The 25,445-nt window shown below is 46.7% G+C and overlaps 1 protein-coding gene across 1 annotated transcript in view; it reads right to left on the bottom strand.

The window, feature by feature from the left end:
• LOC8029013 (hydroxyacid oxidase 1) overlaps positions 1–25,445 on the bottom strand; it is an 83,350-nt gene that overhangs the window by 31,202 nt on the left and 26,703 nt on the right. The window contains exons 2-3 of the mRNA XM_040221881.1: positions 7,372–7,526; positions 4,233–4,488 (exon numbers count right to left, since the gene is read on the bottom strand). Coding sequence (XP_040077815.1) covers positions 4,233–4,488; positions 7,372–7,526 — 411 coding nt within the window. The remainder of the gene's footprint in view (positions 1–4,232; positions 4,489–7,371; positions 7,527–25,445) is intronic.

The following is a 25,445-nucleotide window of genomic DNA, read 5'->3' as shown; positions in this document are numbered from 1 at the left end:
AGCCCGTACCACCGAGGCCCGCGGTTCCGCGTCTAGGGAACATGGTAATGTGATGAGTATATACGTGCAAGATGACGACGACATGGGTTGTTGGTATTGGGGAGGGTGGCAGTCCGATGTGAGCAGCGAGCTATGAGCAGTCCGATGTGAGCAGCGAGCTATGAGGATCTTACACGCCGTTCGATCAGTGCATGAAGGAGCACCAGGAAGATAATGGCGCTATTGCTCAGTGGGGTCCACTGGGGTCAAAGAATCATGCTCCAAGGAGGTAGTCCAGCCGAAGTAGAAGCTGCCGCCTCCGAGGAACCGAGGCCCAGGGCTCAGATTGAGACACCGCCGTCGCCCGGTGTGTCATCCTCTCAACGTCGTCGTCGTCATCTCGCATAGAAAAATCGAGCCCGCTGGCTTAGACAATGCAGCACCTGTTCCCACCGTTCATTGGCCGTGAAAAGATTGCGGCCAGCGATTTCTCGAAGCAGCCAGAGGTTCTTGACCACCGTGAAACGTTTTATGGGGGACGCCTTTTCAAACAAAGTCTGCGCAGCTTTTTAGTGCAGCGAGGTTCATAACGGTCAAGCGCGCTCCCAAGCATGATTTCAAATAGCGAGCACCCACCTTTCCAGAAAAGCACCATCTACTGAACCTTTACTGAGAGTGGAACGTACTTCTTAAAATGGCGGCGATAGCGGAGCTGACGCTACACGCTCAAATCCCAGAGCGGGTCGCGCATGCGCGATGGCGACTCCGCTTTCCATAGAGCGGAGCGGGAAACCGAAAACGGTCTACTAAAACTCTCTATTGTCTGCTAAAGACGCTGGCTCTCGGCGCCGTATGCTCGTTCGTTGGCGGCGTTTGCTGCGCCATCTCTTGTCTCCCGTGCGAAACGGCGCCGTGTTGTTTCCGGTGGCGTTTCTGCGTTTCCATAGGAGCTAAGCCTTTTTCTTTCTTTACTTTTTCCTCAGGTAAGTTCGCTCTTTGCAAATTTTACAAAAAAAAAAAAAAAAAAGCACCATCTGTGGGCAACGCTGCACAAAGTCGTAGCGTGATAGGTTAAGAAACCGAATTTTCCGGTCGATTTAAAGAGCCTGGCGTCTCCTTGTTTCACCCTGTAGTTCCGTAGACAAAGCGCACTTGCTTGCGTTCATACGAAGCACTTTTACAGCGAAGCTGTATATGACTCGCAGGTGGGCTTTTTTCGTGTCCGTCGACAGAAAAGCCACGCGCGCGCGCACGCCTTATCTCTTATTATGTGTTTTGACACTTGTTTCAATACGGAAACCACAAAACAAGTGTCAAAACCACGTGATAGATTATAGGGCGCGCACGAACGATGATTAGCACGTAGCGCTACCCGCCTCTTTTTCTCAGTAAACATTGCGGTTGCTAAACTGCCGCGGCACCGGCAGAGTACGAAGTGCGGAATGACGTCACTATGCCTGCTAACAATGCGAAGCACGTAGCGCTCCCCGCATGCGTTTCACGGTAATGGTTGGGGTTACATAAGCCGCCGCGGTAACGGAAGCCTACGAAGTTTTTTATATATAAAAAAGGTTCTGGTACAGTGCAGTTCCTTTTCTTTTGCCAGTAATTCGGGATAAACCGTTTGCTGTTTACAAACATGAACTGCCACTTGCGTTACCACAAGCGACTTGCGGTCGCACCGTCTTTGCAAGCCTGTTGAGATTGTTTATGTTACCAGTGTTAGACAACATAAATGCTACCCGGACAAAAAAGTTGGAGATTTACCGAGGGCCTTCGACGGCACAATATTACATCTTGGAGGAGTCAAGTCGGTTTTACACGATTACTTGAGACATTTTAACAGATCCCGCACTCCTTCGTTCTTTTGGTGTTCACCCGGAGAACTGGTGGTTAAACGTTTCATCTACATTTCATTCAGAGGTGTTAAGGTGCCCTTTGTTCATTCTTTTTATAAACGGGAAGTTCTCTGGCTGGATGGATGGATGGATGGATGGATGAATACGGCTGAGCCCTTTGGATCGGGCGGTAGCTTACGCCACCTAGCCATTTTGTTTTACCATTTAAGCTTAGAATATTTAAATGTGAAATCTATATTCACTCCGCAGTGCAAAGAAAGTGAGGCTATGAAACCCCCTTGCCATCAGTGGATATGAAAATACCTAGTTTTCATATCCACTGTCAAATTCTGCTCGTCAAATTCTGCACCACCACCTGGTGGCGTTTGCCATAAAAAGGGAGTATAGTGCAGTGGGCGATCGTTGCAGGTGATACCACAGCGTCGCTGTCCAACTACCTTTACAGCGTGGATTGGAGCCTCAACTTTTTTCTTTATGACTTGTATTTTTCTAAATTGCAGCAGGCTGTTTTTTTTTTTTTCGCTTAACGCAGAGTAGTTATACATGGTTGTACTGGAAGGCTTCTAGGGGTGCTGATTTATTTGGATTGACTATTTTTTCTTACAAAAGGACCGAGATTGGCGATACGACGTGACCACGGGCTGAACGATCTGCATCAAGCATCAGTGAACTCCAGAGTAGCTTACTGTTATCTAAAATCGGGGAAGTCTTGCATTCTATTCTACTCGCAGAAGAGAGACTAGAAACAGAATGGTCGTGACTTCGAAATAATTTCCTGCTAAGCCGTTGATACGTCTTTAACAAGGTTTATACTGAACGCGGCTGTTTGGCTCCACGTCATCTTCAATATCAACAGCCACCAATCTGCCGCTGCGGGACAGGACTGTCCATAATGGATATCCAAACCAACGAAATGCACTGATACACGAGAAGGACTGCACCAAGAAAAATAACTTAAACAGAGAGGTGCTTGTGTATTCCCTTGTTATGTTTGTTTATTCCTTCTAGGTACCCGGAACGACACAGACGCTCCAAAAAGAAGACGTCTGTTTTGGCTTTCCTTCCTCTTCATGTTTATTTTCCTTTTCCCTGGATTACAATTTCACCTCAGTGTAGTTATTAGCGAGGTTGCTATCAGAGTACCAATCGCGTACCCTCCCTAATTTCCATCACGCATGGCTATCGACAGTCGTGAGCGTACTCATAACCTTGCATCAGAAGTTCATCGGCAAAAAGAACCGAGCCTATACCCTTCACAGCGCAACGAAGCAAGGAGACTGCGGGCTAATCAACAGAATCCGTCGCCCACACCGAGAATTCGCAAATCGGAGGAGACAAGACCGTTTCAGCGTTAAAGGGCAACGCCCCGGCACAATACGTATACACCAACACAGTATTTACAAAAAAAAAAAAAAAAAAAAAAAAAAAAGCCCGTGTTGGCCCACACTGCGTGTGGGCATTGCGCGTGCGCGGAAACTAGATTCACGCGAGGCGAAGCTTTTGCGCATGCGCAGTGCCGACGGAAGCTCCACCGCAGTGGCGTGACGTCAGACTTGAGTTGGTCTATAGCCCTTTGCAAAAAAATCGCCTTCTGCGCACTGTCATCTTTGCCTGCTGGGCTGGGGAACGCCTTCTGAGCATGCCCTGTTGCTCTGTTGTGCGGCATATCAGACGCTGCGCCTGTGTCTACAGCTCAGTGACTCAGCATTTTTTGCCCGGGTGATAAGCGAAACGCGTCGCAACCTATAAACCTCCTTCAGAACGTGCTATACTTCGTTTCAGCTTCGGTCCGAGTGCGGCCGATGTTATGAGCCGAAGAGCCAATCAGACACCGCAAAAAGTCATGGCGTGCTCTAGACTAGCCGGCGGAGGAGCACGCACAGAGAGACGGCGAATACCGGCTGGTCCTATCAACTGCAGAGAGCACGCCATGACGTTGTGCCTCTTTCGCTGTTTGATTGGCCCTTCTGCTCATAACATCGACCGCGCTCGGACCGAAGCTGAAACGAAGTATGCACCCCATTTCACCCCAAGTCACACCGCAGTCGGAGCTGCAATAGAGCGCGATAAGTGCGCCGTCACGGCGCTCGTCGTCTTTGCGTGTTTGCTATCCACCAATCATGCATGAAAGAAAAAAAAAAACAAAAAAGAACACGCAGGATTATGGGGCATTTAGTGTTCGTGATTGGTTCAGCCGGTGATAAAGAAAGCACACAAGGACGAACGAGCGCCGAGACGATGCGCTTTTGCCGCTACTTGGTCGGCTCCGTCGGATCGCAGCGTCAACTACAAACTCGCATTCCGCTTCGGTACGCCCCTTCAAAGTGTCGAGAGCCTGTACTTATGGCCGATACAAAGGTGCTCTGTAGTTCGTAGCGGATATGGTTTCCTTACCTCAGATGCTTCGGGAGGCTGAAATGGTTTCTGATGTCGCTCACCCTGTGCCCAAATCTAGGCACGTCCACCGTGAGCACGAGAGCGTTGTAACCGGCCTTCTCGGCGCGCCGCACAAGCTGCCTCGTGATTTGACGGTCCTTGAAGACGTACAGCTGAAGCCACAGGTTCGCTTTGGGCGCTGCTTGGCGCACTTCCTCCAGCGAAATAGTACTCAGGGTGCTGAGGATCATCACGGAACCAGCTTTTTGGGCCGCTGGTAAGGTTTGGGAAAACAAAAATAACAAACTTAATGAGGTCATACATTATAGTACCACCTTCCCGGCCTTTGAACATATAATCACATCATGTTCACGCAGTTAAGGACATAAAATATACGCCTCATGAATACGTTATGCCAGAGGACCGTAGATTGCGACTAAATAATGTTTATACGTGTAGTGATTTGAAAAGGCCAGGAGTGTAACAGTTGCGTGCCAATTTGAATAACTGACGAAGCAAAACGAGTCATGCTCTAATAATACGGAGTACGCGTTCATTTTACACTGATAAATTATTTATATGCTTTCTTTTTCTATGCTTAATTTCACAAGTTGTTTGTAATGCTGCCAAGGGATCTAAAGTCTCTACAGGGTGTTTTTTGTTTGCACAAGAACTCGCAGGCACGATAGCACTTCCGAAAGCACTCGCTCTTGTGCGTGCCTCACAGCGCTAAACTGAGCTCTCGACATGGAGTATGGAAATATGCTCGACGCTAGTTTTCATGTAGTCAACACTAAGTAAACCCCAAGAGGTGTCTACCCCCGCACGACCATCCCTCAGGTTTGCGGAACGCTGATTGGTTTCGCAACACGCTTGTTAAAAATAACACAGCCCAGTCTAAACTCGAGTCTCGGCTTAAACGGGTAGCAGGGTCAGTTGTGAAAGAGCGCACTACGCCATTTGAGCCACTTGCTCGAAAGCAAATCGGCACACTCAAAAAAAAGAAAAAAAAGGAGGAAAAAGGTAACAACAGCGCGTTTTCTTCCATGCTACTGACGCGCCCCCAAGCGGACTTCAGAAGAAGGGCGGAACAAGACGTTTTCCTCCTCCAGGCAGACGGGAGGAAACTTCCAATGGGCTACTATTAACTAATGACAGTAGACTCATAATTCTGTTATGTATGTGGAGCAAACCGTAATTACATGGCATAAATCATTTACGAGCTTCGTTCTTAAGTATTAGAACCTCCATTGTAATCATTCTTCGTGTCGAGGCCATTATATCGTATTTTACCGTCGTTGCCGACGTCTTGCAGACGCGAGAATAAAGGTTCCAACGAAAACGTCTAAGTTTTCTTTCTTCTTTTTCTTGTAGCGGACTTTACTTGACGGTTTTCATTTTTAGCTGTTGGTGATAAATAGCCAGCATTTTTTCACACATAAACGATTCAGAAGACGATGGTCTATCTCGGTTACTGCAACAAGCTGGAGATAAACATAATGCAATCACGACCAAACCGAGATCATCGTTGCGGCTCCTCCTTGCGAGGACATCAAAGGGGTGAAAACGGAAAGGAAAAGGGAGAATCAAGAGCGTCCCCAGTACGTAGTGACCACTGGTCTCTGTAACAATTTGCTGGATCGCGGATCCCCGCTTAGTCGCTGCAGCGCCAGCGCGGCCACTGTTAAGTTCCGAATCGGCCATTTTAGGGAAGTGTAAAACTGCCGGGTGAAGTGTTGCAGACGCTGGGTGGCCGCGTGCTGAAAGACATGTTTTCTGCTCGTTCGCCGTCATTCGACAAAGGCGTTTCGGAAAACCGCGTGTAAACGGTTATAGCTGCCTTTGAGAAGCCGTGGAAATTTTTGCGAAGGTCCCAAACCACAGGATAAAGGCACAACTCAACGAACGAAAGGTTCGCGGTCAGGCGGCGCGATCAAAGGACGTGCCTTGGCACGACATTCTGTGACTCTAGGCACTACGAAGGGCTGCGTCTCTTTGCCTTCGCACGCTTGGATACCAATCAATATTCGACGAACCCTTCGTAAAACAGTTCGCGGGTTAAACGTTCGTGAATGTGAATGTGCCTCTGAAGTGGGGTTTTACTTTACTTTCACTACTGTATTTTTTTAACTTGCGGGACTCGTGGGCCAAAAGCGAGTTTGATTATGTGCTGTTTGAAAACCTACCTCCCGTCCAGCGCTGATCCAATGCATTGCTCTGTTTGTGTTGCCATGGGACGTGAGTAACTAAGATTTATTCCAGTAGATTAAAAAATATATATATATATCAGTCGTTAATCGCGCATAATAGCAACCACTGATCAGTGATGGAAACTTGCCAGAACAGCTGAACGATCGAAAATTCTGCAACTCATATCAATGCAGCAAAGTCATCTACCCGCGACTCAGCGTCAATTTTTTCTCGGAGGTTTAACACATCCACGCGGCGTCGATTCTTGATCGGTATTCAAACATGCGAAGGCGCATAGACGCAGCACTTCGGCGTGCCAATGCATGTGCTTGGATCACGTCGCCCGACCGCGTGACTTCCGATACACGACTTCTGCCATTTTCCTTCGGTGCTGCGCTTTCGTAAAAAAATACACAGGTTCTCAACAGCAGCTACAACCGTTTACACAAAAATGGAAGCCATTTACAATTCTCTGTAATGCCGAATTAGAGCGCAGTTCTTGAGGACGAGGAGGGGAGGGTATGCCCCTCCTCCCTCTCCCCTCCTCCTCATCTGCTCCCTCCCCATTTAGCGGGAAAATTTTTCTGCTAAATTTAACGAGGAATATTTGCAGCTAAAAATGTTTTCTGCTTTAGTGGGAAAATTCTTCCGCTAAATTTAGCGGGGAATTTTTTCGGCTACATTTAGGGGGGAAACTTTTCCACTAAACATTGCGCGAAACGTTTCGCGCCAAAGTTAGCGGAAAAACAAGAATGTGTGACAATCACGCATCTTTCGTAAACACCTTCCATCGGTGTGGAGAGATCAAAACGATGTTTTACCGCATACCAGAACTGACGACATTCAAGATGGCTGCGCCTTTGTGGATAACATGTATAAGTGATGCTTTATAGCTTTATCATTTACAGTGCCCTTTGCGCGAGGACTATCGTGCACCTGCTTCAAACAACCTTCCATCCCGACTCACCTCTGGCCATGGCTTTCTCGCCCTGGGGGTGAGCGAGCTTCTGCATCGCGGACGGGGCGATGCCGACCGGAACTTGGAGCAGCTGGTCACGCAGCACAATCACGCTCTGGTCTCGGTGACTGACACCGCAAAGCATCCTCGGCCGGAGGCGTAGCCTGCATACGACCCCGCTTTTGTCACCTGGGTATCAAATACTTTCCTAGGTAGAATACATTTCACTCGGCTCATCTACATTAGACAGCGCGTCTAGAGCGCTGTCTAATGCCTTGTCTAGTTCCAACTCATGCCTTGCCTTGTTTCAACTCGGCAAGTTCTGTCCGCCTCAAGACCATTAGATTTTCTTGAATCAAGATACACTCCCCTAGTAAAGTATTTGTGGATGCGACTACGCCAAGGGGCACTCCCAGCGTCTCGTCCACGTCGCCTTGTCTCTAGGTACTAGCATCGACGGGTTTCACCTATCAACAAACACGACGACTTCCCTTTCCACCACATCAAGATCAATCCCGACCGGGATTTGATAGACGAGTTTCACCGTCTCAAGCAACATCGACTTTACACTGTTCGCACGTGGGCACAGGCGTTTCTCAACTGCTTCAGTCACGACGACGGCGATCTCTCAATGACCATGCTGAACGTTCAGTGTCTACGAGCTCACGACCAGGACGTCGTAATTGACTTTTTAATGACACTAACAAACATTCTGGGCTTCTCTAAAGCATGTGATGACCAATCGGAACCATTGCGTGGATACCATTGCGAGCCTTACCGCCGAATTCAGAAACCTCACTCAAACTACACTCAAACTCAAGGGCCCCTCCACTTCCTCGAGGAAGGCGCAAGGGCCGGCGCTGGCCAATCGCGACGGCGGATGCGTCCTCGCGATTGGCCAGCGCCGGCCCTCGCACCTTCCTCGAGGAAGTGGAGGGGCCCTTCAGTTTGAGTGTAGTTGGAGTGAGGTTTCTGAATTCGGCGGTTACAGTATGCCTCGTCCACACTTGCGAACTGGCGGCCGGATCCGCGAGAATTCTGACGCCCGGCGGCGAAAGTAGGCAGAAATTCTGGCGGAAAGCGAGATCGCTCTGGGACCAATTTTAAACGCCGGAAAAAAAAATAGTCAGAGTACAGGCGAGCTGGTGTAAGTTGAACATGATTGTAAAGAGGAGGCAACGTCTCAATGAGACGTTGCCTCCTCTTTTACTACCTTATGTTGTGTTTTCTTTTCTGCCCCAGTCTCAGGTTTACAATCATGCCGGAAAACATTTTTTTCTCGCCGCCAGCCAACCAGAACACACGGGAGAAGTGGCGCTTGCTGACGTCAGATCCTGTCCGAGCAGACGGTATTGCAAATGGCGTGCACTATGTCTGTGCCATCTGTGCCTGCGGTTGCCTCTGTCCCAGTGCCAGCTGAGTATTAATAGAAACCGTAAAAAAACACGCGGTACTCTATGGCAAGACTCATTCAAGGTACAAGGACAATGACTACAAGGACGAGTTCTGGACGCCAATTTGAACTGAATTGGGCACAAGCAGTGCGTACTAGGGTGCACACTGCACATACATTGTCTATTTACTTCATTCTCGAGTTGCAAAAAGAATGTCACGGATTCACTTGGCACTGCCGCTGTTACCTATTTTACACCGTAGCTGTAAAGTGTCCGCGCTACAAGGAAAAAAAAATGCGAGAGCATATTTGGGTAGCGCGGAGACTCTCTTGCACGCTGTGTTTCCAGTACCATGAATACCTTCCCCTTCCCCGTGCGCATATTTCGTAATCGTCGTCGAGCAATCAACAGGGATGACGTACTCGAATGAAGAAATAATGTTTGTTAAACCTGACGTTGCAGCTTGAACATCAGTTCTCTAACCCTGTTGCGGCCGTAGCTACGAGATGTAACGTTGCGCCCAGTAGGTCCGAGGTGATTCTCAGCACAATATGTAGTACCTTTACTGAAATTAACGCGCCCTACGCCTTAACGTATTGTATTTCTCGCTCAACGTTTCTGAAATATCAACAATAAATCATAATTATAATAGTATCAGCTGTTAAATATCAAAAAGCGATGCCTACCACGCCGCTTTCACGTTGAATGCGTTGCTGCTAATCATCCGACCGTAGCGAATTGTGTACATCCTTTTTTCAAAGGAAACCATATGTCTAGACATATTAAAAACAAAAATCTGAATCGCACTTATAACAAGATATGAAATTAGGCAAAAAGAAAAATGCATGAAGAGTGGTGCGGGCACCGCTGACGTTCCTACAGTCAAATGGAAACATTTTAAGGCCATGATGGGGATAGTGGAGCCTGTCTACGGGGAGCCAATGTAAATCAAACTCCTCCTCACATCCGAATCTAGAGTTCCAAAATATGTGCAAGTTCCGCTGATCATTGATTGGGAGCTTAGCTGTAGAATACAAGTGCTGAATAAAGTGATCCCGCAAGCACTATTGTTTTACTGACCTTATTGCATGAATATGTTCTTTTTTCGACAGGCTTAACACAAATATTGATTGCGTCTGTAGAGAGTGAGTACCGAGGCATTTCTACAACTTAATCGGTAAAGTGTATCAACGAGATGTGACTGGTATGTATCATGTTAAAATCATGGTATGCGCATGACGTGACCCAAGTATGAGCAAATAATTGAAAGCAAATCTGATTATATTACGTTTGATGTTGTAGAAACCAGCACATTCCCATACGTTCTGTTACAAGTATATATATATATAATTTACTTCTTGGACGGCGTTCCGAGCGGGGACCGCTCTTTATCAGGTCCTATATATATATATATATATATATATATATATATATATATATTAGGACCTGATGAATATATTATATATATATATATATATATATATATATATATATATATAGATTAGGACCTGATGAATATATATATATAGTTTTTATGGTTTTTTTAAACAAATTTGTAAGAATAAAAAAGAACCACATATATAAATATATATGGTGTTTTTTATTCTTACAGATTTGTTAAAAAAAAAAAAAAACTACGCTTATGCGGTTTGTGTGAGTGATTTATACGCCAGGGGGACATTATGGTGGGTGGCTAATATTTGCGATGAGTCGGCTAATTAATTAAAATTCGTTAACTTTTTAATTAGTGAAAATAGTCATATGGTTCCAATTAGAAACTTGTTGAGCATTGCCAAAAACCCCTAAATCAGAAATTTTTTAAAAAGACTTTGAGCGCGTGAAAAGCAGAACAGTGCGCTGAAGTTAATTAACCTTTTAATTAGTGAAAATAGTCATATGGTTCCAATTAGAAACTTGTTGAGCATTGCCAAAAACCCTTAAATCAGTAATTTCTAAAAAGACTTTGAGCGCGTGAAAAGCACAACAGTGCGCTGAAGTTACCACTCGTGGAGCAGGTACAAGGCTGGGGCTAGATAAGAGACGGAAAAATTGCGCGGACACCTTAACGCAACTTCTAGCCTTGCACCTGCTCCACAGGTGGTAACTACTACGCTTCTCGCGCACTCAAAGTCTTTCTGAAAATGACTGATTTAGTGGTTTTCGATGACGCCCAGCAAGTTTCTAATTGAAAACATATGCCTATTTTTACTAATTAAAAGTTAAATAACGAATTTCAATTAATTAGCCAACTGATCGCAAAGATTAGCCACCCCCATAATGTCCCCCCGGGCGTATAACTCACTTGCACAAACCGCATAAGTGTTGCTTTCATGTTTTTTTTAACTAATCTGTAAGAATAAAAAAACACCCTATATATATATATATATATATATATATATATATATATATATATATATATATATATATATATATATATATATATATGGATATTTCAATGTATCATACCGTGGTGGAATTTACAGAACACGTGAAAAGTAGCTGAGTGATGTAAGGTATACTGTTTTAATACGTAACACAAGGTACACAACACTGTGCTGCCAGCATCATTGTTTTGCCTTCGCATGAGCCGGGCTAGGCCGAGTTCCCTGTGCGGGCCGTGGATCACGAAAGGCCACATGGCACGTCCAGCAGCTCCTTGGAATCACGTGGCCCTGCAACACTAGACAGCAGGTAAGGGCATTAATGTTTCCTGTTCTCCAAAATAATTGCTTTACGAAGATGGCAAAAGAAATTGCCGCAGATTACCGTTAAAATGCGAAAGCATTTTGCACTTTTTTGTACAAGTAGGGAGAACGAAGAACAGTGAAATTGGGAGGTGAGTGGGGGCGCGCGTCTGGGGGTGAGTTTGAAGTGGGGGAGGGGGGTGAATGGTCTCTAGAGTTTGGGGGTGGGTAAGGGGTACTGGATCATGTTATAACGCAACCTACAAAAAAGTGGAGAGTGTTCGCACATTTATTAAGTAAATTTCAGGAAAGCACCACATAATTTTAAACTTTAACTTTTATAGGAAACTGGAGAGCGCAGAACAAGTTGATACAAGCTGTGATAATTAACTCAAGTTATTTTATGATATGGATACTCACTTTGTTGTGCAGGTAGCATATGAGGTGTGTTAATAAATAATTAGGCGGGTGGTGAAAGCATAATTTACCATTACAATCTTACAACTAACTGTTGTCCGCTTCATGATTCCACCCTCCCCCATCCATACGCTGTTGAATACAAATTGTTGGAAACAGTACCGCAGAGTTATCATGTGTCAGCCCCTGCCGCAGCACCACCATTTTCCTGTTTACCACGTCCAGTCTAAAAAGTAGGTTGCTTTGTGTTCTGATTTTCCCTTACAAAACATCTAAAAGTGAGATGGGGCTACATCTTGCGAATAAGGTGGGTGGTCCACTCCTCTTATCAATTAAAATTTGCTTTACGACGAGATCATTTTCAGGTGGAGCATTTGCAGAGGGTCAAGGAACGTCCCTCGACATTGCTCTGCCTGCAACGCAGTTTCTAGTCGCAAAGTGGGTTCCAGTGCTGAACCACTTACCTTATTTTCCAGGTATAACCCCATGTGACTTTTACATGCTTTATATGGCAAAATCAGCGCTAAAAGAAACCAATTTTCAGTCTACAAGGAACAAGTGAGAAAATGATGACACTGGTGCAGGAGTTGACAAATGATGACCATGCGGTACTGTTTCCAATAATGGAAAACTTGTATGTAGCATGGTATAGATAGGGAAGGGGCGAATGTTAGAAGGGACATTTCAGTTGTAAGACTAATTAATAATAAACGGCACTTCCTTCAAGATTGGTTACTTGATTGCCACAGCTCGTGAATTTCCTATGCCCTCTGTTCGTAGTGTGGATTAAACTTTACTAGTGTGCATTGCTGGCTGCCCCTGATCAGGATGCCCAGACCAAGAAAGGCAGCAAGACTGTCGAAGAACAAAGAAAGGTAAGGTATAAATAATTGCACTCTGAATACTTATAATAAAAAAAAAAACTCCTTTTTCAGTCCTTTAGAAGGTGCTGTGGCCCCTGCTACGGTAGCCGTAGTTTGTTTAGAGCAGCTCAAGGCTGTGAGAGAACAGAAACTACAGGCGCCAGACGCTGTATATTACTTCAATATGATGCTCGCAGACCAGCTTCGCGAATTAAGCCTGGAGTGCCAACTTGAAGCAATGGACAATATTCAAAATTTAATTTATCCAAAGATCATACAGGCCATGGAACAGCGTAAATAAGATCATTAGTCTATTCCCTTTATTTTTACAACCCGCTTTTCATTTCATACCTTAAAAGGTACCTCCACTTCGTATTTTGTTACTGCTCAAACATTCCCTTCATCTTTAATATCATCTAGAAATTGTGCAATTCAAATATTACAAAGCAATTCCATGTAAATGCTTCCTAAACTGACGAACGAAGATTGATTGCAAAATGAGTGATGTGCCATGTAGTTCTTACAATGCGAGTCGGGTCTGCAGCAGCCAAAGTTTTGGGTTTCGGTAACTTCTAAAGCAAGACGGCACGAAAATTGTTACTTTTTCGCAGAATGTATGAAGCGAGGCTAAGTGATACTACATATCGATGCGAGATGACTTTTCATCATCTCACATCGATGGACATCGACTTTTCTGGAGTTGCCCTTTAATGTCCAATATAAGTTTTATACCTTGATAGAGTGACTTGAAACTAGTCATAGATCTGTATGGAGACAGATATTCTCTTGCTACACTAATAACATTTTTCGTATATCGAGTTGCACATTTGAATTTGAAATAAAGACAACTTGCTTTTTATGACTTGCTGCCTTTTATCATGCTCTTCACCAGGGCACCTTGGCGTCGGTGATGAAGTACTTGCACAGCTTGTCCCTTACAGCGTAGGCAAGGCTGGGCAAAAAATATATATGTTATATAGATACACACAGGATGTTGTATTATTTTTTAATGACCGCCATAAATGTGACTACTGTCAGAAAAAGAAAGATAGCAAATTTGTCTTGATGGGAGAACAAGAAACGTTCGTAATTACTGAACGAATCTGGTTCTGCCTTTTCTATGCATGTCTAAGTAAATGAGTCTAAATCAGTATGCTTGTCTGTTTCATTCAAGAATTGTGAGAGCAATATGAAAAGAAAAAAAAATTGGAAATCAGTACCTGGCTGACCGGAAGCCTCTGCCTGGCAGAGCAGACAGTGTACTGCTGCCGTTGTCCTCAGCCTTCCAGCTTCCCTCCGTGAGAAAAGTCTGCAGTGCCAGGCGGGGAGTATGCAGCATGTGACGCCACGGACTCCTGAAGGAGAAAGTTCTGCAGGGCCACGCACGCCGACACAATTCATGTAACATTCTCATTCGTAGCCTTCAAAGGCCAATGAGGAATGCGCCACATTTGTGCCATGATGCCGAATGTATTTTCAACTACACTGCGGGCTTTACTTAGCCAATAGTTGAAGATTCGGCGCTGGTGAGCTTGCTCAAACTGACCTTCGTTGGCATCATCAGCACCGTCACTGTCGGACTGCGAAACAGCCTCGTCGTCGACTGTGGTGTTAGAAAGAAGTGGCTCTAGGCCTGCAGTACAAACAATACAAAGAGAGAGTGAACAAATATGATGATGCGTTCGGCCTTGAGGCAGGAGGGTGGGTCAGACAGTTCGACCGACCCAAATCCAGAAGGAAATGTTGATCGGAACGTACAGGGTAAACGTTTGAATTTCGTGTATAATAACTGCTTAGTGTTTTGGAAATGGCTTTATCCCCCACCTATGAAAGGTAGACATAAATTAAGCAAGAACCATTAACCGTGCCACATTCGGAGAACAATGATCTAAAGTAGCACCAACTTTCGCTTCAACACCCTACTTCGCATCAATTATTAAGTACAACACCACATTGTAAAGTGGACTCTACCTACATAAACAAATTATTACTTAAACATTGTTATACGCACATACGTTTCTGCTTTGAAAGCTGATAAAATGAAGTGCGACAACTTACTTTTCGTATGGTAAGGCCGCATAAGATAGGTCCTGAGCGGAAATGCCTCATCTCCAGCAAAAAAGAAAAGCATGGAGCCAACGGACCTCAGAGCAGCGTCTGCAGGAATTCCTGACAGGTTTTCCTCAATTTTCCTTTGCAGATCACTGCGGCGGAATACACCGCCATCTGCTTCACTGCCGTTATGGCCCACTTAAACGTACAGAAACCTAACGTGAAAAGAGAACGCAGAATTATAAGCACTTCTAGAGATCACCACACTGGCGAAAGGCATAAACACACTTCGTGGAAACTTTAGACAGCACTGAAATGACTGCTGGTATTGCACTCCCTCCCTATGGTCTGCACATTGTAATGGCAATGTAGGACTGCTGTTTTACTAAATGTGTTTGAATAGCCTACACTCGACGAAAATTCTGTAAGTGTCAAGGTCAACTGGTGGATGATTACTGCGTTTCAAATACCCTACACTGCGGTAAAAGGAGAGTCAAAGTAACACTAGATAGCAAAAAGTCTTGAGACGTCACTTTTCCTCTATGCTGTTTCATTGACTAAGATTCTCCCCCTCTTTCACATCAGTCTCGGGTATTGACCCATAGTCTAGACTCATTACGAGCGCGTTGGCTGTTAGAATACCCTAGGAATGCAAAGAAGTTTAGCTTGAAGGTACGCTATACTTCGTTTCAGCTTCGGTCCAGACGCAGCCAAAGCTACAAGCGCGAGCTCCGGGCTTTCAACATCCCTGCCAAGCACGCGCGCTCGTGCAGTGCAAGCACTGTTCTGGGCCACATGCTCGCGCTTCTAGCATCGGCTGCGTCTGGACCGAAGCTGAAACGAAGTATAGACAACAAACTTGTGGTTGCCTGCCGTTGTCTCTCCATGTTAAACGCCTTCACATCCTCGACATTTTAAGTCTTTGTGAAGAGGTACAACTCTATAATATCTGCATGGTTATTTCAGAGTACTGCCGTGCAGAAATGGAATAAGCACACTATGGATTGAGCTTGTGCCACATTGTGACTGCCTTGTGTGGCTGCCAATGACTGTTTATATTATTTGTTGCTGCCATTGTGCACCACCAGCATACGGATTACTGGAACAGCCACTAGGAAAAGGTAGGAGGTGATAATCAGCCGATTTAAACAATATTTAATCACAAACATTTTAATCATTCCGTTTTGGTGCCTTACTCCACTGCTAAATATTCTAATGCAGGTGCATTTAATTAAAACGTCTAAGAAACAGCTGAAAGTGTTTTGCCAACTGAATATTGTGCAAAGATAAGTGAGGAAACTACCTGTAGTGGGGGGCATCACTGACTGCCGAAAGCGACTTGCTGAAAGAATTTTTGTAATTCCTGTTCAGGCTTCGGGATCTGGTGGGGCACCCAATATTAACATGTTTCCATCTATCGCCCCCACGCAGTGCGGCATGTTCCAGTGCTCCTCAAAATCGCGTACTACCTGCAAGCGACAGCCAATGCACAGAAAGGTTAATATGCTTAATCACGTGGCCCGAAATCTGCGTAAGCAGAGAACACTGCCATGAAAGTGCTGGTGTTAGGAGTGTAGCCTCATGCAAATGGTGCTTTTGCCATCATCCTACATATTGTGAAAATATGGCTCACATTCTATCGAAGGCCTTGCACAAGAACAAGGTACCTTTCCCACACGCTATAGCTGTCGTTTCCAAACGTTCTAAATGTCATCTAGGGATCATGTAGATATGTGGCATTACATTATAAGTTGAAGCAGGAAATATATTTGCACTTTTTAAACTTTTTACTATATTCACTTTTCATTGCACAACCTCAAATTAAATTAACCGTCCTCTGCTATGCGTCAGTTTGCACAACCTCCAAATAAATTAGTTGTCCCGTGCTATGTGTCAGTTTGCTTGGGTGTAGCAGTTGTTTTAGACTGTTTTTCTAATCCTGTACAGTTTCAAGTCGTTCCTTCCAATGTTGGTGGGAAGGAAACTTGTCAAATGATAATTGGCTCTTTTGTCTTCCCATTACTCCGCAGGAAGGCACCAATAAACTTGAAATATAATTATGAACACGCAATCACAACTAGGCTGGCTGGCTTTTATATAGCATGCAATTGCTTACCCTCAACCATTCGCCTTCAGTCGATGGACAAACAACGTAGATGGGGCCAAGAATTGCAAGTCACGCACAGGTTGCATGCCAACCGCACTGTTATCTTTCCTACCCAATTACATGAGCCACGTGCCTAGTATCTGTACTGGCCGCGTCAGCCTATATTACTAACCGCTCACTAAATCAACTTTGTTGTTGACTTGCTACGGCCCGACTGATACATGGTGTCAGAAGTGGGATCCCGTCCACATCGTTAGTAGCTCGAAGCAAGAGCGGAATGCAGTAGTTTTAAAACGAGGTAGTTAATCGAGCCACCGGCTTCTATCTAGGAATATCGCCAAGAACTGGGAGCGATTTCGACAAAATTTCGAGCTATTCCTGAGGGCAACAGCGTCAGCAAAATAACCTAGGTCGGAAGCCGTCAAGACTGCACTGCTGCTGAGTGTTGCTGGGAACGATGCATTGGAAATCGTCGACTTTCTTTTCACCGAGGGTTTCAGTACAGGACGATTATGCAACGGTTGTAAAGAAGTTCGAGAAATACTGTCACGAACAGCAAGCAGAACGAGGTCTATGAAAGGTACATATTCCAGACAAGAAGGCAAGTGGAGGCAGAGCCTTTCGAACATTTGGTGCGTCACGTGCGGCAACAAGCACGCTGCTGCAATTTTGCGCAGTCAACCGATTCGATGATCCGGGATCAGATTGTGTTCGGAACAAATAATCCGAAGTTGCGTGAGAAGATGCTCAATGGAAACAACTGAACGCTGCTCAAGGCCGAACAGATCTGCAAAGCAGCGAAGTATCGGCTCTGCAGAGCGAGGTGTGGGCACAAAGGGAAACGCAAGTGGCACTCGTGAAAAAGAGGCAGCCGTACAGGCGTGGCAACTGCAACCGCCAGCATGAGTGTGGGAGATGTCCGGCTTTTCGGAAGTCGTGTTTCAGGTGCAAAAGCATAAATCACTTTGCGGCGTGCTGCAAGAAAGACCACCACGTTGGAGAAATTCTTGATCACCACGTCGACTTTGACATTTTGGACGCGAAGATGTGCAGCGTGAGCAGCAAGGCAGATTGAATCATCAACGCAAAGGTGGCCGAACAGACTGTATTCTTGAAGGTGGAGACAGGCTCGCAGGCTAACTTGCTGCCCTACTCGGTCTACCGTAGGTGCAGAAACAAGGCAAGCTTGAAGCCAAGCAGCTCTGTCCTTCGAGCATACAGCGGAGACATCATCAAGCACATCGGAATAGTGACCCGGCGAGTATATACGAACAGTCAATCGGGCGACATCGACTTCTTCATTGTCAAGAAAGGCAACCAGGCAATACTGGGACTACTAGCAAGCGAGGCGCTCGGACTTGTGTCGCGCTCAGTGTATTTCGTGAACACCAGGGGCACCGACGGTATTGTGAGGAAGTTTTTTGTTGTTGTTTAAAGGCACGGGATGCGTGACACGCCAATACCAGATGCTCCTGCGAGAGAACGTGACATTAGTGGTTCAGCAGGCATGACGGGTGGCCCTGGCACTCCGAGAGCCCCTTTGAGAGGGGCTGGAACGCACGGAACGTGGAGGCATCATCCAAAAGGTCAACGAGCCAATGGACTGGGGAGTCCCCTCGTCGTTGTACACAAAAAGGGACTGGAAAATACGTGTTTGCATGGACCCCAGACACATTAACGACTGTCTGAAGCGCGAACACTACCAGATGCCTAAGCGCGAGGACATTGAGGCCGAACTTGCAGGTGCCAAATATTTTTCCCGCCTCCACGCCATCTCTGGGTGCCACCAAATTCTTTTAGATGGGGCTACTTTGTTTATTTTGCACGTTCGGCACGCCTTTGGGCCTTTACCGTTTTTTGAGGTTTTTCTTCGGGATTGCATCAGCGCCTGAGGTTTTTCTTCGGGATTGCATCAGCGCCTGAGGTTTTTCAAAGGACAATAAGCGAGATTTTTGGCTTGGCCCCCGGAGTATGCGTATACGTTGACGGTATTTTGACGCTATTTTGATCTGTGGAGGAACGCAAGATGAACACGGTGCGCGCCTCCGAAACCCATTGCGGTTGACCAGGCAGGCGGACTTGACCTTCAACGTCGACAAGTGCAAGTTTGGACTAACGAAGATCGACTACTTGTGCGGCGTCATCAGCCAAGAAGGGATAGGGCCAAACTCCGCACTAGTCACGTCACTAGGTGAAACTTCATGCCCCAGGGCAAGGGGGCCGTGCATAGAATGCTTGGAGTAGCCAACTACTTCGGGAAATACTTGCCGAATTTAGCGGCAAAACCAGGATTTTTGCGTGGTCTCATTCACAAAGACACAGTCTTTGATTGGGCGGACAACCACCCCAAAGAAGGGAAGGAAATTTGCGTAATGCTTACTAACGCACCTTTGCTGGCTATCTTTGACTCAGCCCGAGAAAGGAAAATTTCTTCCGGTGCATGAAGAAATGGGTTGGGAGCCGTACTCCTACAGCGTCACGGCGACAGCCAGAGGCCTGTGGCATAGGCATCACCGGTCATGACGGGCTCAGAAGAAAGATATTCGCAGATTGAAAAAGAAGCGATGGGTATCACTTTTGGCTGCGAGAAATTCCACTACTTTGTGTATGGGCGTACAATACTAATCAGAACAGGTCGTCGCCAGTCAAGACTGAGGACACCGCCAATTCCACCGAAGATGTTGAAGTTTACGCTCTGAGCGTGGTCTCAGACTTTATAAGCGAAAATACCCTGAATCGCCAGGCTGAAGCGACCGCGAACGACCTGACCTTACAGTGAGTTATACGCTACATAAACGGCAGTGGTGATGTAGAAGGCCAACTGAAACCACTAGTTTCCGAGTTATCACTTGTCCAAGCAAGTGTATTGAAGGGGAGCAGAGTGGTGATCCCGAAATCTATGAGGCAGGAAATACTGCAACGACTTAATGAAGGACATTTGGACCTGAACAAGTGTAAAGCAAAAGCCAGACGCTTGGTGTTCTGGCCTGGGCTTAACTCGGATATTGAAACTTTGCTGCAACGCAGCACCGTGCACCGAAAGTACGCGGACAAACAACCAAGCGAGCCTCTTATAAAAAGACCAACTCCAAATTACTCATGGTATACAGAGTTGGGATTGACCCCTTTCAACATAGGAGAAGCTCGTACCCGTGTGTGTTGGACGCACTTTCTAACTTTCCGGAAGTGGAAAAACTAAGGGAAGCTCGTACCCGTGTGTGTTGGATGCACTTTCTAACTTTCCGGAAGTGGAAAAACTAGGGCACACCACAGCACCTGCTCTCATTTCAAACTTGAGCGCATATAATTCTCAAGATGCGGAATACCGATGGAAGTTTGCAGCGACAACGGTCCGCAGTTTTGATCTCATGATTTTACCGTTCTTTCCTCCAGGCTTGACTTCATACACTGACGTCCAGCTCAGAGTTTCCCCGATCAAATGGACTCGCCGTAAAAGGGGTACAGATTGTCAAGCGCATCATAAAGAAGACTGAAGAGGCCCGGGAGGACTTCTGGCTTGGGCTGCTTAGCTACCGATCCACCCCTCTAGAAGATGGTCAATCGCCGGGAGAGCTGCTTCAGGGCAGCAGATTACGCAGCCGACTTCCTGACTTCAACCAACAATCACGCAGTTTTCTTTCTAAGCACGAGCAGCTTGCTCTCGAGGGGAGGGGGGGAAGGGGGGGGGGGGGGGGGGCTGCTCGAACTTGAAAAACGGAAGGTCGCGAGCAGAGCCTTTTATACTGGGAGAGTTCGGCGGTCTATTGATCCAGCCGCCAGTCTGGCAGCACTGATCGAACCGTCTGGCAACTGTGCGCATCGCATTCCGGGTCTCGTCGTCCGCCATGATGTGCCTTGTCGTCTCGAGCCGGCAGCCGTCTGACTAGTGTGGAGCGAGAGACGACGATGAAAATGATCGTTCTACGCCCCGCGAAACGTTAGAAGAAAACGTAATGGGGTGCTGTAGTGCCGCTGGGTGCTCGAACAGCCCGAAAAAAGGGTTCAGGATGTACCGATTCCCGCAAGGAAAAGAAAACCGTGCAAGGCACAAGATCCGGGAGGCCAAAACAAGGAGGGCTAAGTGGAAGCCGACTTTGAGTTCTCGATGGTGCGAGGTAATATTATAATTATTTATTTTGTGAGTTAAACGCGTTTCATTTTAAATAAAACTGTGCAGCGACTTGACGCGGCAGCTTCAGGTGAGAGCGTCCGTTGATCACGAAGCCGTTTCCTGCCGCGCAAGACCTGATACTTGCGAGCGGCCGAGCTTGCCAACTTTGAACTGTGTATACTGTATTTCAGTATAAATGCGAGCTTAGCCGATCGCTGCAAGCGCGTGCAAGTCGCGCTGAATGAGGCGTACACTATACAAGCGCACGCGCTCCGTCGGCACGTTCAAAGCATTCATCTCGCTCTCGTAGCTTTCTCTATGCTCGAGTTTTAAGAAGCGGCCTCGTAGCTCCGCTTCGCCGTCTCGCAAGCGCTTTTGTTTCGCTAGCGATACCTTTATTTTGCTGTTTGTTTTTGTTTTTAATACGCGTAGTAAATACTTACTTGTTCTGCCTTTTTTTTTTTAGGTGCACTTCTCAGACAGTGAATTCGAAAGCGGTTGTCGATCCCAAAAAGCTCAGGCACAATGCGATGCCGACGCTGCTTCTTCACAGCAAACCAAACAATGTAAAAAAACAAAACAAAACAAAAAAACCAAAAGACCGGCAGGTGAAGAAGCACGGCGGAAAATCACGATCGGTCCGCCGTATTCCGCACAACGGAGCACAAACCTTGTGATGTGGTAAACAGTCGGGGAGCGCTCCAGACAATCGAACTTAACCACTGAAAAATGCGCACAAGGCCGCTGAGCTGTGTCGGACGTCGGGCGTTTTTGAGCGATTCCCCATTTATAAATGAGTGCCGTTCGTAAATGGGCGGTTTGTTTGCTTATTTTTACATGAATAAAGCACCGAATCACAAAATGGTTGTCTTCCGACTTTCTCCTCACGGCAACAAAAGCGCGAATGGCAAAACCTACACGCGTACTCTCTAAAAAAAAAGGGAGCGTGCTTGCTCCCTCAAGGGAGCAAATGCGCTAACACAACCATTGGTCCCCTAGGGGAGCAACGGTGACGGGAGCAACCCTTGCTCCCCTACCGTTAGTCCCTCAGAATTGAACGCCCAGGAGTAACTTTTGCACCCTTGCATTTAGGCCCCTGGGACTAAATGTTGCGCCCTTACCTTATTTAGTACCAAATTGCGCGCTTACACACCCAGGTGGCGCTAGTCAAGGTCAAATTCAAATAACACCTTTTGGCGGGCTAGTTGGTTCATGATTTTAGAAATAAATGAACTGCGCAAAGGACGAGGACAGAGGTAGAAACGAGTGTGTCGTACTCGTTTCTACCTCTGTCCTCGTCCTTTGCGCAGTTCATTTATTTCTAAAATCAAATTCAAAGTTGGTAAAAAATATAGTATCGTTGGGGTAGATCTTTTTCGCGCTCATTACGTTCATATACGAACAACTCTCATTTCACATTTGCACACGTTACACACATTTTAACATAGACAAGGAATTAGAACGCAGATGACAGACACAACACACGCACAACACACACGCGACGACACGCTATTTCAATCGTCACCTACCCATGCGCGTTTTATACTGATTATATGAGAGGAGTCGTTTTGTCAGTGACCATCTCAATCGTAAACGACGTTACAAATATGGTGCTGCTTTCGCACCAATATTGTTCTCCAATATTGTAGCTAAACTTTCGAAGGAGTCTATCTCTTACTAAGCAGTAACGGTACACAAGTAATTATTTGTGACAGTCTATAAAACAGCGTCCCCATAGGCTCCCAGGAGCCATGTTCTTGCTTCCCCGCATAGCTTCCCCACTGTGCGCATGCGCACCTCCCAGGCAACCCCATCGTCTCTTGCGAAAAAAAATTGTAAAGAATACAAAAAGAAAAGAAACCAGAATTTATCTTTTTTTCTTTGGAAACGTTTTTACCACGTGCTAAGAGATAAAAACATTTTTATACGTTCCAGTTAAACCAAAAAGAAAATATAAACGCTTTCAAAGCACGTTTAAAAGTATACAAAGGGGAAGGACGCCAGGACAATGCTCAAAAGCGGCATGGCCAGTGCATCAACAATGGCTGCGCTTGAGTCAGCGGCGGCTTCAGCGACGTGCTGGTACGGAGGCTGCGATCGTTATAAGGTCAGCTTCAACTTTTAAACATGCCCCCTCTTGCAATTTTTGTTGCTACGATTGTCTGTGGATACCTCCCCCTGGGTTCCGAAACAGTAAGTGCGTCGCTAACGCTGGCCATCGGCGATGAAGCAGACGCCGCCATCTTGTCCGCGCGTCTTTTGCTCCCGCGCTCTTGCTCCCCTTCGGCTTTCGCTGCTTTTGGTACTGCGCTTTTGCATCCGGGGCTGCTTTTGCTCCCGCGCGCCTTTTGGTTAGTCCTGGTCGAGCGCAGTTAGTCCCCAGCATTTGCGCACGGTACCTAGCTCGAACCAGATGGTCTCTTCGGGGAGCAAATGGGAGTTTAGAGGACCAAATGCTGTCATTAGTCCTTTGAGGCCATCTTTTTTCTTAGAGTGTATGCATCGCATGTCAATGGGGACCCACTTGCCGGGAGGCACATCATGGCGGGAGCGGAACCCGCTGAATCCGCTAAACCTAGCGGGCCTTAAGCCCCTCCCTTCCGCCGAACTCTCCCAGTATAAAAGGCTCTGGTCGCGAGGGTGAGAGACAAAGCGTGGACTCAGTGATCTCGTGTTTTGTGTTCAGTGGCACCAAGATAATATCGGGTTGTGACCGAGGGCAACCGAGTTCTTAAACGCAACAGACATCTTCTTGCAAGAGTTGAGCCTTTTAGTAACCACACTGCTGAAGGTGATAACTCGGATAGCAAAGGTTCTTCCGAGGAAGCAGCTGCGACACCACACTCTTCTGCCACAAGACCACCGACGTCGCCTGCTGACAATCGTCTACCGCCACCGGCCCCAAGGCGATCCACACGGCAAACCCGGAAACCAGAGCGGCTGCAGTACGATCAGAACTTCGGACAAGTTCAGCGCATCAATACTTTGAAGTGTTAATCTCGATGTAAACAGAGGAAAATGTATCATGTAAGTAACGCCCATGTTGCATGTCAACCGCACTGTTATTTTTCCTACCCGATTACATGAGCCACGTACCTAGTATCTGTACCGGCCGCGTCGGCCTATATTACTGGCCGCTTACTGAATAAACTTTGTTGTTAACTTGCAACGGCCCCACTGATACAGAATATTCCATATTTCCTGACACACCTCAGACACGAACTGTCAGGCAGTTGAGTACCCCGACATGAAATTAAAAGAAGAGGATAGCACAGTTTCTCCTGCCGCCAAGAAATTGAAGAAATAGGCACGATGCAATATGCATACATACACGTAGCCCGAAAGATGGGAAAAAACATGGGCATTCAACAACGCACTTATAAAAATGCAGTGCATATACGGATCTCTATAGCTCGTTCAGTTACACCACTGTACCGTGCACATTACCTGACAGCCAGACCGAGCGGGTGGTCAGCCGGGATCACCTTGCGAAACCACGTATCTTGAATTGCAGTTCTGGGGTCCCGCAAGCTCCAAAGGCGTATCAAAAGTGCGTGGTGGCATCCTCAGGTAGCTGTTCAGAACAAGGCAGAACCACTCAGCATCACTTACTTATTTAACGACGCTTAAATACGAGCACTTGATTACACGGACTATGAAAGAATATGGTAAGACTCACTCTCCACAGGTAAAACTCCACGTCGCGGGACCGCAGAAGCAGTAGGAGCTTGTTTCTGTAGCCCAATATTTCACGCTTTCGGAAACACGGACCGTACCCACCACCGGCGACGGCGCGGTTTCTTTTTCTCGTGCTGGGCACCTCTTGTTGCAAAGCAAGAAGCGAGCAGGATAGAAGATTCAACACGCTCTCTTCCTCCTCGTCCAGGCTGTTTATGTTTCAGTGCGGGCACAGACAGCGAACGACGCGAAGACGAGCCACGAGCCAGCGCCACAGGTGAGTAAACACCCGCTGACAAGCTGACGACGATACGCGAGCGGGGTGGGAAGAGGTTTGGGAGCTCTCGTCTCTTCGGGAAACTGCGAGACGCTCGCGCCGCGCACTCACAGCAGGCGGCAACAAATGTGAACGTCCCCTGTTTTTTTTCAACGAGCGAATCCAGTCGGCGGCGAGTGCGTATTTTGCAGGTGTGAACGAGCATTAAGAGGGGAGTTCACCGTGCGGCGGGCGTCGCCATCTATGAGAGGGAACGCGCGACCAGAGCCCACACTCTAAAAGGAGGAAAAAGGGAGCAACGGCCCTTTTTTTCCTTCTACTGACGCTCTCCCAAGCGGACACGAAGAAGGGAGAAACTAGGCCTTTCTATCCTTCTCCAGGCAGACGGGTGTAAGGTTCCGCTTCTGATATCTGTCTCTATTTGCTGGATCGTGTTCGACCAGCTCCGCCTATGGACGGGAATGCGGCCACGGTCGGCCATCTTTTTGGTAGAGTTATGT

The sequence above is a fragment of the Ixodes scapularis genome, unplaced genomic scaffold (assembly GCF_016920785.2).
Source record: "Ixodes scapularis isolate PalLabHiFi unplaced genomic scaffold, ASM1692078v2 PGA_scaffold2__306_contigs__length_199485367, whole genome shotgun sequence".
Lineage (NCBI taxonomy): Eukaryota > Metazoa > Arthropoda > Arachnida > Ixodida > Ixodidae > Ixodes > Ixodes scapularis.
This window is presented reverse-complemented; position numbering and strand designations above follow the sequence as displayed.